The 11824-nt window shown below is 43.2% G+C and overlaps 1 protein-coding gene across 1 annotated transcript; it reads right to left on the reverse strand.

Moving 5' to 3' along the window:
• Positions 1-3796: 3796 nt before the first annotated feature.
• LOC149862736 (olfactory receptor 6N1-like) lies at positions 3797-4741 on the reverse strand. The gene has a single exon (XM_090054080.1). The coding sequence runs from the start codon at positions 4739-4741 to the stop codon at positions 3797-3799; it is 945 nt and encodes a 314-aa protein (XP_089910206.1).
• Between the last annotated feature and the right edge of the window lie 7083 nt (positions 4742-11824).

Here is an 11824-nt window from a genome sequence, read left to right on the forward strand (position 1 = left end):
GGGAAAAAACTTCTGTCATACCTTTCCCACTAGCAGTAGGTTACTAAAACCTCTTTGTGCACTCCTTGTAAATCCAAACTCTATCTACAGATGTGTTGTTCTGATTATATAAAAAAAATAAGCATCCGGTACTTTTTCCAACTATTGTTTTTTTTTGGTGTTGGAAAAAAGTTTCAAAATAGAATATCGCACAAAAGGATTAGCTTTCTTAAATGTTTCATTACATTTTAGAAACAATTTTTTATACATTATTGATGTTAGAAGAATATTTAAAGAGGATGCTAAAAAGTTCTTGATTAACTAACCAAAAATACTTACGTAAAATGGCCTATATGATACAAAGTAGCCTATCTGATACACAGAATCTAAAAGATGATCTATATAAAAATCAGTAACCACTTTCAATATAAAACTTGAGTTAAACTTGGATTAAAATGCTTATGAAAATTATTTAAAATACAATTAAAAATTTCCAATCAAAAGCAAGTTTTTCCAAAAGCAAATGAGGGCGGGGGGATTGTGAAAAATTTGGGAAGACTCAATTGAAAAATAATTCACATTTTTAATGATACTTTTTTGACCATTTCTGAGCTCCCACACATGTAGGTGTAGACCCCCACCCATTCATGGAAAAGTGCTAGTGTCAGTCTGACACTGCAGGTCCCACCCTCAAAAACCCTTCCCATGTGCCACATGTGACGTATGCCCCCCTGTACCCCACCACCCCACGTACAACACCTAGGAACATGCTTAACTTATGCTACACCCGTTAGATTTGGGGGCTGTAACACCCTCAGTCACTTGCGCTGAAAGAGATATGGTGATGGAGAACTCCAGTGGAGTGGCTTACTTGTGTGGCTACAGGGTTGCACTTGTTAGTTTAAGCTCTCAGTGTTTCCCTGCCCCCATGACTTTCTGCCCAGAAGCCCAGCTTGAGTAGGAGGCTGGTGGGGCCTCTGCCCGGCTTCATCTGTGGCTGGGTGGTTAGGGCAGTGTCTTTGGTGATCATATGGGTCTAAATCTCTTCAGGCTGTAGAGGAAAATGCTCTAACCACTAAACTACTGGGCAGATGAGCGCAGCCAAGATTAGGGACTAGGTATTTTGGATCCCAAGTGGGAAAAGGCACCTGAGCGAGAGGTGGGAGTTCAGACATCCCCTGTGCTCAACATTTCCTGCTATCTAGTTCTAGGTACCTCCAGGATCTCTGAAGCATTCTTCAGAGTCAGCTGACTCTCTCCCTTGACTATACAGGGAGCTAATGCACTGAACTCCGGCTTAGATCATTTATCTGAAGCAAGGCACCTAATGGTATAGACAGGCATTAGACCTGTATTGCTACCAAAGGGTATTGAGATGAGCTGTTATGCCTGCATGATTCTGAACCGATACAAGCGCAGGAATACTGCTCCAGCTTGAATGCTGCTTTATTCAGGGTCAAAGTTAAGGTGATTTAGCTCACTTTTAATGCTACAGGCTCATGCACACAAAGCAGCGAGGCCTTGGAAAGACCTTCATTTGTAGTGCTACACAGGGAGGTCAAAGGGTAGTTGGTGCCCTAGGCATACTGTGTGCCTTGGTGCCTTCCAATATAGAGGAAAATAAGAAGTCTAGAATGAACTTTTGATGTCATGAGATTTTTTCCAAGGTCTTTCTCCCCTTACCAAACCAAAGGTCTTAGACCAAGGTGGAGCTGTAGCCGGTCAGGGCTGTTATTTAGAATGATGTTCCTGTTATTTTGTTCTGCATATAATTTTGGGGCCCCACAAATGACAGTTTTGGCTGTGCCTTTTTGTAGGGGGCCAGTGGTGTTTGCGAGTGGTAGCCAACCTTGGGGCCCACTGCCGTGACCCCCCAGTTGCTGGGGGCACGTGTCATTCATAGCCCAGCTTGTACACATACTAGTTTTTATGTAGTGGTAAAAGTGTTTGTAGCACTACAGATATGACCTCCAGCCTTGGATACACATGATAACAGCTGCTGCATGCTAAAGACCCCCAGTTTCTCCTCTTTTAAAGGGCTAAAATGTACATTTGGCTGTACCCTAATTGTTAGATGTTACAGTGCCTAAAAGAAAGCATCACAGAGGCTAATCTGGATATATACACATAGGCTGGTCACTGTGATGCTTCCATTTATATATTTCTTTATATATAATTACATGTATATACATATGCACTCGGTGACTACAGCTATCTTACACAAATCGATATACACATAAGCATATGAATGTATATGCTTTCTCTGCCCATCTCTCTATCTACATCTTCACTTGTGGCTATGGCTATAGGTCAGGAGTTGCCAACCTTTTGCTGGCATGGCCCACAGCTTGTGACCCAGCTGTCCCTGTGGGCTACAAATCTCCATCCCTTCTTCCTAACTGTTGGCAGCTGGCTACAGTTACTGGACTCCTCTTCAGCAAGGGGTGGAGCAGCAAGCTCTGCAGTGGAGGGAAGTGCAGCACGGGTTGGGTGCAGTTCTAGGACACTGATCCACTGTACTGGACCAGACCTCTTTGACAGCCAAATCCAGCCCTGGGCTGTAGGTTGCCATCCCCTGCTACAGATTATATGCTAGTTAATATACAATATAATCTATATTACAATACATTTACAGTTGCTTCACAATTTTCATGATAAGCCCCTGATTGAAGTTACCCACCACTGCATCAGATGTTGACTATTTGGGCTGAAACTTCCAGTGCCGCATGTTTGCTTCAGGGTGGTTATTTTTTGGAAATTGCAACAGAAATGGTTCATCTGACTTCTAGAACGATGTAGGGAAACTTGTCAATTTTTCATATCTAAACATTATTAATGGTGTTTCACTAAGAAGCTCCAGTGCCTTGGTGCTCTCCAGAGGGAACTTGACATTTGGCAACAACGTCACCCTGCTAAGACAGCGATGGCATTTTGCCAACTCTGTGAACACATACCCAGAGCTGCCTAAGCTATACACGTTGGAAAGTGAACCTCTACTTTCCCTGCTAGGTCACTTGTAACTACAGACTGTACCATCATGAATATGTATAAGAGGATAGAATTGAGATGACATGAATAACTGTAAAGCAGGCATTTCTAAATTCTTGAGGGTGTGTTTTGCCATCTAAACAAGGTTGCTTCAATGTGTATGCATGTGTGGTGTGTGTGTATATATGCACTAGGTACGAAAACAAATTAAATATAGTTCTAGTAACAGGTATAGGTAATGGTATAAATTGATGTAGAGATAAATATAGATAGTAACCTATAAAAAACTTAGATATCTATCAATTGGCAAATCAAGGAAAAAAACAATATACCAATGTAGAATTTGAGAAATAAGCATATGCAAAATAAATGTTTTGTGGCCATCATCTTGGGCAACTTAATGTGTACTGAACTGAGGGACTCTCGCTTGCAAACTGCTCTGCTCTAAAGAACCATGCCTGTATCACTGGCGTACTAGCGCTCTTTGCAAGGGTTTTCAGTAAATTGGGAATAGCAGGGTGTTTGTAATTCAACTCCCCAGAAGGCTATATATGCATGCAGGCAAGTAGTGCCTTGAGCTACCACTTGGGAAACTCTACCAAAATTAAAGGGAGGGCTGTGTTTGGATTTTCAATGGGATGTATTGGAGTTAGGCACCTGGATTGCATAAAACCTGAGTGAGATTTGAAAGCCCAGTTCCATTATTACCCTGTGAAAATGCTACCTGGGGTGCACTGGTATTGCAGTGCTTGGTGCTTTTGAAAGGCAATACATAGGGACCTGTTTCTCCCAGACCAGCTGGACTTTTCCTGGAGCCCCTCAAGCCCGCTTACTTGGAGAGGAAATCCTTTTTGCGCAGCAGTACCTTCCTCATTGCCTGCTTGATGTCATTGTTCCTCAGGCTGTAGATGATGGGGTTGATGACAGGAGTGACCACAGAATAGAAGACAGACACTACCTTGTTGAAATCAAAGGCCTGGATGGTCTTGGTGCGGATGTACATGAAGATGGTGGTGCCATAGAACATTGTGACGATAGTGAGGTGGGAGGCACAGGTGGAGAAGGCCTTGCTGCGCCCTTCAGCAGTGGGAATGCGCAGGATGGTGGCAACAATGAAGATGTAGGACACCATGGTGAGGATGAAGGAGCTGAGCAGCACAGCTGTGCCCACCATGAAATTGATCACTTCAATCTCAAAGATGTCCCGGCATGAGAGCTCCAGCAGTGGCGGTGAGTCACAGAAGAAGTGATTGATGACATTGGAGCCGCAGAAGGGCAAGCGGAAGATAAAGGCAGTTGGCACAGCCGGTGCTAGGAAACCGCCTAGCCAGGACCCCAGAGCCAGCCTCACACAAACCCGCCGGTCCATCATGGTAGTGTAGTGAAGTGGGTTGCAAATAGCCAGGTAGCGATCATAGGCCATGGCTGCCAGCAGGAAGCACTCAGCTGAGCCCAGGAAGAAGAAGATGTAGAGCTGGGTGAAGCAGCCGGTGATGGAGATGGTCCTTGACTGAATGGCAATGTTGGCCAGCATCTTGGGCACAGTGACAGTAGTGTAGCCAATCTCTAGAACAGAGAGGTTGCTGATGAAGAAGTACATTGGGGTGTGGAGGCGATAGTCCATGCCAATGACTAGGATGATGACTATATTCTCAGTGAAGGTCAAGGCATACATCAGGAGAAAGACAGCAAAGAGGATCAGCTCAATCTCTCGGGCATTAGGGAAGCCCAGGATGATGAACTCGGTTACTAGGGTCCAGTTGCTAGCACCCATCTCCTAGCTGGGAGGGGTCTGAATGCTGGAAAGGTGACGAAATTCTCATTATACTGCTAGAAAGGACAAGCCTCAGTTTAAGTTCACCAATTTGAACTTAGGTTGGATATATTTCATCAGTCAGAAAGTTAGAGAGGAAGAAAGTGCCAGTAGGTCTATGATCTGGCTGGGCAGCTGTGTGGCAAAATAGGATTGTTCAGGTGTGCATGCAGAGCTAGATAAGTCTCACTATTTTAGTTGCAGAGGAGGTGGGAGAAGGAGGAAGGCAAGGGCCTTCCCAGTTCTTAGTCTAGTGGTTAAAGCACTCGCCTAGGGAACAGAAGATCTAGGTTCTCTCTCTCCTTACCCGGAGGAGTGGGGTGAAACCTGCACCTTTTGTTTCCCAGCAAAGCCCTAAAATGCCCAGGCCAATAGGTTAACCCAACCCTTCTTCAGTCCTCCTCTTGTACCTGCCCACTGAGCAGCCAGGAGAGGGGGATATGTGGGACAAGGAGGAAAAGAACAAGCCAAAGCAAAGGGGAGCTCAGTTAAATGTATGCTTCCTGGAAGCATGCTCCCAGTGCTGTTTACACATATTAAATGCAGAGTGCACTGGGGAGCTTCAAGATGGGCTTGAGAAGGTCCTGGGTGATACCTATCCCATGTTGGTTAAAACACCTTGCAGGGATACAGGTTCTGCCACCCTTTGCATGAGGGCTGGGGCATAGAGCCTAATTCTTCTGATCCCTGGGCAAGGGCCTTAAGCACTGAATGACTGCGCCAAAAGGTGGGGTAGTCACCCCTCCTCCTCCACTGTTTTACCTGAAGCAGATAGGCCTTCAGGGGTATCTGAAACTGGGGGGGTCACAAACTGCAGTTCATATGGCTGTTCATGTGCCATGTAGGCACCTACAGTAAAGTAGGGTATAGACCCGTAGAGTCCCCAAAATGGAAACAGAACATTGGCCCAGTGCTTTGTCTCCATCCAAGGCCTCTTGGAAGATTCCCACCAGATTCATGGAAGGGAGAAACCACTTCACTATGTGTTTCAAAGACTGAAGAAATTCTCGCTGTGCCTGGGAATCTGCCAGGTCATGGGGACAAAAGGGAGTCTTGAGTTTTTAATGGTGCTCACTGCCTTGTAGGAATAAACCTTTCACATACTCAGCCCTTGGAAAACAAGGGATATTGCTCAGGGGGAAGGGGTGTATTGGGAGTGTTTGGGGTTTCTGAGGACAAGGGGCAGTGCCATTCAGATGAACAGCTTATAATGAGGTCTAATTTCCCCAGGCTGCGAAGTGGCTCCTCTGGAGCTGTCTCAGTTTGCATGAGCAGAGAACCTGGCCTGATGTCTCCTCAACCCCAATGTTTACCCCAGCCCCCTGGCACAGACTAAGGAATTGTGGCAGCCATCATTTCTAGCTAGTGTGGAAAAGCTGCAAGAATCTTGTCTTACCCCCTCACACTGCTTTTTTTTCCTCCTTTTGTTGCCCAGAGCATATGGGGTTAATTAATGGGTATATTTCCCTTTATGGGTGTTGGTAACAAGGTCTCTTGGGAAGGAAAAAAGCTCACAACCCTGGGGAAATGTCCTGAACTCAGGTCATTAGTAGTCAGAGATTGTTAACAGGGGTGAATTTAAGTTAAATATGAAACCCCAAATAACTGGATCCCAGTATTTGTATCTGAGAGACTGGCTCAAGGTGCCTCTTCTTTGCCATCAGGCGACTGTTTAGTGGCCTTAGTCCAAGAAAGTCCATGGACTTGGTCAATATTCCCTGTTACTGATCTCAAAGTCATTGCACTAATTGGCTCCCAAGGGTGATGGCTCTGGCAGAGAGGCCAAGAAGGGGATGAGCCGGGGAGACAAAGCAGGGATGGGCTGAGGCATATAATATGAACACACCCTGTCTCTCTAGTCTTCTGTACCTAGGAAGTTCTCACTGCAGCTACTCACATTTGCCTGTTCTTCAAAGGTGTAAAAGACTTCACTGGGAAGGAAAAAATATATTTGCTGCTGGGGGTCTACAGTCTTAAAATACCATCTACCCTACAACAGGAAAATGGATCATCTTCTTTTAATGCCATTTCAGTAGAATTTCTGAGGGAGATTTTGAAAGATGTGGAGATCCCACATGCTCCTAGACTGTAAGTTTTCTAAGATTTTGGGCATCGTTTGTAGGGAATCTGGTGGAGAGAGAGAAAAAAAGTCTCCTCTCTACCAGAGAATATTGCCCCAAAGGGAAGAGCTGATGGAATAAGGTTTAAATTAGTTTTATCCACCAGCTCCAGTGCTCTTGGATTTGCTCCACTCGCGTTGCAAGTGCCATGGCCAGTGACAGAATGAAAGCTCTTGGAATCTGTTCCTGAGCAGCTCTGTACAAGCTGAAATGATTGGTAGTGAACAGGACCAGGCAGGACATCCAGATCCCATGGCAAGGAGTGGCTGGAGGTGGTTGGAAAACTGTTCTGTTTTTGTTTTATTTCCTGATCAAAATGTTCCTTTATACATTTCTTATCAACAAGTTCAACATTTAAAACAAGGTGTATTCTCCTACTGAAAATGTCTCTTTTCTATCAGTGATTCACAAACCAAAAATGGAACCTAACTGAACCTTTTTAGTCCAAAAGAGGCAAGTTTTAAATCAAACATAGCCAAAAATACTGAACACCCATCACATAAACTCATACAATGTCCTGAATCCCCCCACCCCCAATATGATGAAAGTGCTGTTGAAAACAAGAGAAAAATCCAACTAAAACCTGCAGTGGAAAACTTCTAAGGTTTTGCATGTGACCCTGTGTGCTCATGGTTTTAGGAGACAGACCTTTGGACATGTGAAGGGGGGCTGGTTTGGGAGGATGATGACTTGTTATTTCCCCATATCAAGTTCCTTTTAACAATTTGAAATCAGTCCCCCAGACTTCAATGCACTAGACTCAGCACCTTTGGCACAAACTATCTTGTAAGAGCAGTTGTGTTGGGGAAAGACTAAGAGTGGTAACATCTTTTGCATGCCATACAGTGAGACTGCCAGTGCATCCTCCAGATCAGACTGTTTGAAAAGACTGTTCAAGTTGCTATGGGGAACCCAGTAATTTTATCTTCCCTTGTGGAAAGCTATTGTATTCTGAAGGGAAGTAACCAAAGACTTGGATTAGGAGTAGATAGCTCCTTTGGAAATCCTACCTTGGGAGTCACTGCAGCAGGGAAATATAGATACAGTATTCTTAATGTCTTGCTCTCTTAGACATTGGTTCATCACTGTAAAATAAGAATAAAACAATTATTAATACAGTAATCTGTGTTGTACTACTTTATATTGATTATACCTATTCATTCACCCATTAATTTTAAGTCCCTTTACATTCTTTCAGTAATTCCTTTGGCTAAATAAATATATTTGGTAATGTAGTCCTATACCTAGATATGATTAATACATCTGTTTTGTTGAGAAATAAGTTTGTAAACCTGCAAATATTTATAGATGTGCTTAACTTTATGCACTGTGCTACCATTGAAATATGAAGTTAAGCATGTGTTGAAGTTGTTGGGTCAAAGGATTGTGCCTAGTTTTTTGGATGGATATGCTTCTTGGAGTAGCATTTACAAAAATGTTTTCCAACCCTGCCAAGAGGATCCTGCCTATTCATACTTCACAAGCAATTCATTTGACTCATTCTCATGAAATAGAGGTTTATTGTAACAGGAAATAGGCAATAATCTCTGGATTGTATGAACAGGAGCCAAATTACGTGAGTAAAGTTGTATATTTGGTGCTCTTTTTAAAGGCTTGGGGCTATATGCGATTAAGCAGGATCTTCATAAATGATAAACTATGTAATAAGACTTTCATTATGTAAAAATGAATGTTAGAATAAGAAGATAGAAAATAAGACTAATAAGATATTACATAAAAATGCAAACTCATAACAAGATGATCTGAACAGGCTTATAAGAAATATTTATGGGGAAATATCATTTCACTATTGCAGTTATTTACCCAAAATTTGCGTACAAATCAGCTGGCAACTTTACTTTAAGACAATTTGCACACCATTATTACCCAGCATTCTTAAAATTGCCTTTTAGCCTTTAACCCTATGGGTTAGAAAGAATTCATGCAAACCGACAGTGCCTATATATGATTACAATTGTCAGCATTCAGATGTGGTTTCTTTGAAATACAAGAGAAAGCGCAAAAAAAAAAAAAGGCAATCAGACAGAAACAGTTACATGAACCCCATTAGAATCTCAAAGAATTAAAGAAAGAAATGAGGGGTTTTTGCTTGCATCTTTTACTGTCTAGCTGGGAGAGATGTTAAACAAGCTTTTGGGCACAGTGTCCTTCTTTTGGTCTTGGAAAGAAATGAAGATCTCTCCCGGTTATTCAGTTGGTCCAAAAAGATGTTACCCCGCACAAAACCTTGCTTCTCACAAATTCCCAATGCTACTACAAAAGGAAGAAAGACATTTTAAAATAATTCAAGTAAAATTTAATTCTGTGAGGGGACAAGGCTCTTTCATGACGATTCAGACAAACAACGGGCAGACAATACATGAGAGAACCTCTGTTTAATCACATTTTTGTGTTCAGCTTTTCAAGACGAAAGAGGGAGTTAAAAATAAAGTAATACTAAACTGAAATCGGAACAGAAGCAAAGTAAATAATCTTCCTTGGTGAGCCAGGTTTCTAAACTAAAGGGAAGGGAAATCTGCTTCTACTGATGAAGCCCACCCTCTACTGACCTATATAAAGGCTCTGATCCTGGGTGTTTGTCACTGAAGAGAGCCTGGCAATAATTGGTGCCTTGATACTGAGACCCCTGGGAATAGCACAAACCCGGCAGCTCTGTAAGGGGTATGTGTTTTAGCAACAGATGCCAGGCTCTTAGGTTTGTCCCAGTAGTAGGAAAAACACCCTAAACCAGAGAGAACAATGCATAGCAAACCTGCTGTGATCAGATCAGAAATCAGGATGGGAGTGTTGGTTGGAAAAAGAGGGAGAAGACTGCTTGTTTAAAGATTATCAAGGCTTTGGCATGGTATGAGTGATTTATGAAATGATCCTGCATCACTGGATTGCCTGGACAGTCATAGTGCACAAGGAAAAATTAAAGCAATCCATATCTCTTATCTGGCACTCTTCAAAATGTTTTAGAAGAAGGTTAAGAGCATTGTTCCACATAAGGGCCAGGGAGATTAAGGGATAATGACTTGCTCAGAGTTACCCTGCAGGCTAGGGGGAGAGGCAGGTCTAGAAATGAGGTCTCTAGTTCTCTTACCACTATGGGGTGTTGCTTTATAACTCTTCTGTGACTTTATGATGCTGTAGAAAGTGGTGGCCCAACTACAAGCATGGCTACCGAAATACAGCAGAGACCCACAAGGTTTTAAACTTTTCCTGGGATTTACAACACATCTTTCCTGCTTGGAGGATTTGGGAATTTAGATACCAAATGACTTGGCATGTATCTGTCTTAGGCTCCTTTGAATAATCCACCCATATGCCCTAAACCAGCAGGTCAGTAATTTAACACTTGTGGAGCAGTCTTATTGGGAGAAAAGCAGATCTCACAAAAATCAATGGGAATTTTGCTATTGACTTCAGCGGGGTAGAATTTCACACATTCATCTGAATCGAACTAAAAGCTCCCAGCACACGCATAGCTCTTGGCATCATCAAGACCTCAGAAAAACCAGATGTGGGTGCCATTGTCAGAAGCGTTCGATTTGATGCCCTATTATAACAAGGCAACTCAAGCAGGGCTTCCCTCCCCAAGAAAGTCCAGGGGAGGCTGCACCCAGCCACAGGGCCGCCCTGTAGGACATGGGTCTCCTGGGAGCCGGGGCTCAAGCGCTGCACCAGCGGAAGGGGATGCTTACCTGCTCCAATCCCGCTGGCCCAGATGTGCCTCGGGCCCCTCCCTTTCAGGCTCCTCCAGCCTGTCCCTGTGCGGGTACCCAGCCAGAGCCACTGCGTGCCCATGGGGACCGCGGCTGCTTATTCCCCTGAAGGCACAAGTGCTTGGGAATGGGGACTCCTGGGTTCTTTTCCTTGTTCTGCCACTGTCTGTTGAGTGACTTGGGTAACTTCCCTTCTGTTTTACTGTGTTTCAGATTTCACATCTCAAACCGATGGTAATAAAAGTACTATATCAGACTTAGATGTTATTATTGAAAGGCAGTAGACTTGGGCATCTAATTGCTATCTGTATCTTTGAAAATCCCTGCCTGGGCATCTCAGACCTCTTTGCAAATCTACCCTAGCATGTGGAATGTAGAAGACCTCAACTCTCTTTTTTGCTTTTCTCTGATAAAGCATTTGACCCTTCCCACTGTGCTTGATTACCAAGATGCATCAAGAAAAATAGAGATTTCTCTCTCAAATGATCCAGTGGATCACCTCTCCTCTCATTTTATACAGTACACTTGTTATTCAAGTCTGGTCAGCAGTTGGTTTCAGTATTCTAGTCCACTGATCTCTGCCAGTATCTAATGGAGAATTTGTCCCATACATTTCACTGGCATCAGATCCTGGACCTTTGCGAAGGTTGATTCTCCCATCATTGGAAAACCATCTTCAATTAAAAGCAAGACCAGCAAATAAAAGTATCTCAAAACTTTGCTTGTGCAACTTTTACCTCTCATGGGACAGACTGAGGCAACAGTTTTTGCTTCTTGCATTGCTCCTTCTTTATTTGAGTTCTGTTTATTGCTAGTGAGCATAGAGACTGGAGAATCCCACTGAGGTTGTCTCCATTGTCTATTATCTCTGAAATACTTTTTCAGGGTGCTAACAACTTTCACATTACATGCAGCCAGTTCCTAACTCTTTAATTAGGTCCTTATGGATTTTAGTAAGCATAGAGGAATCAAACCAATCACCTCAAGGCCTTCAAAAATAAAACTTTTAATGAGTAATACTTGGGGAAATGTTTCAAGAAAGTTGAAGAGCCTGGAACACAGGATCCCACTTGTGTTTAAAACATACAGGGATCACTCCTGCACTTGGTAAGGGGTGCTCAGTCACTCTCTGTCCTGTATTCATCATGTAAGTCCTTCTTGTTCAGATGTGGCCACTTTTTTGAAAATGGGACATA

This window comes from Crocodylus siamensis, chromosome 6, assembly GCF_052110815.1.
Source record: "Crocodylus siamensis isolate JL-2025a chromosome 6, ASM5211081v1, whole genome shotgun sequence".
NCBI classification, from domain to species: Eukaryota; Metazoa; Chordata; order Crocodylia; family Crocodylidae; genus Crocodylus; species Crocodylus siamensis.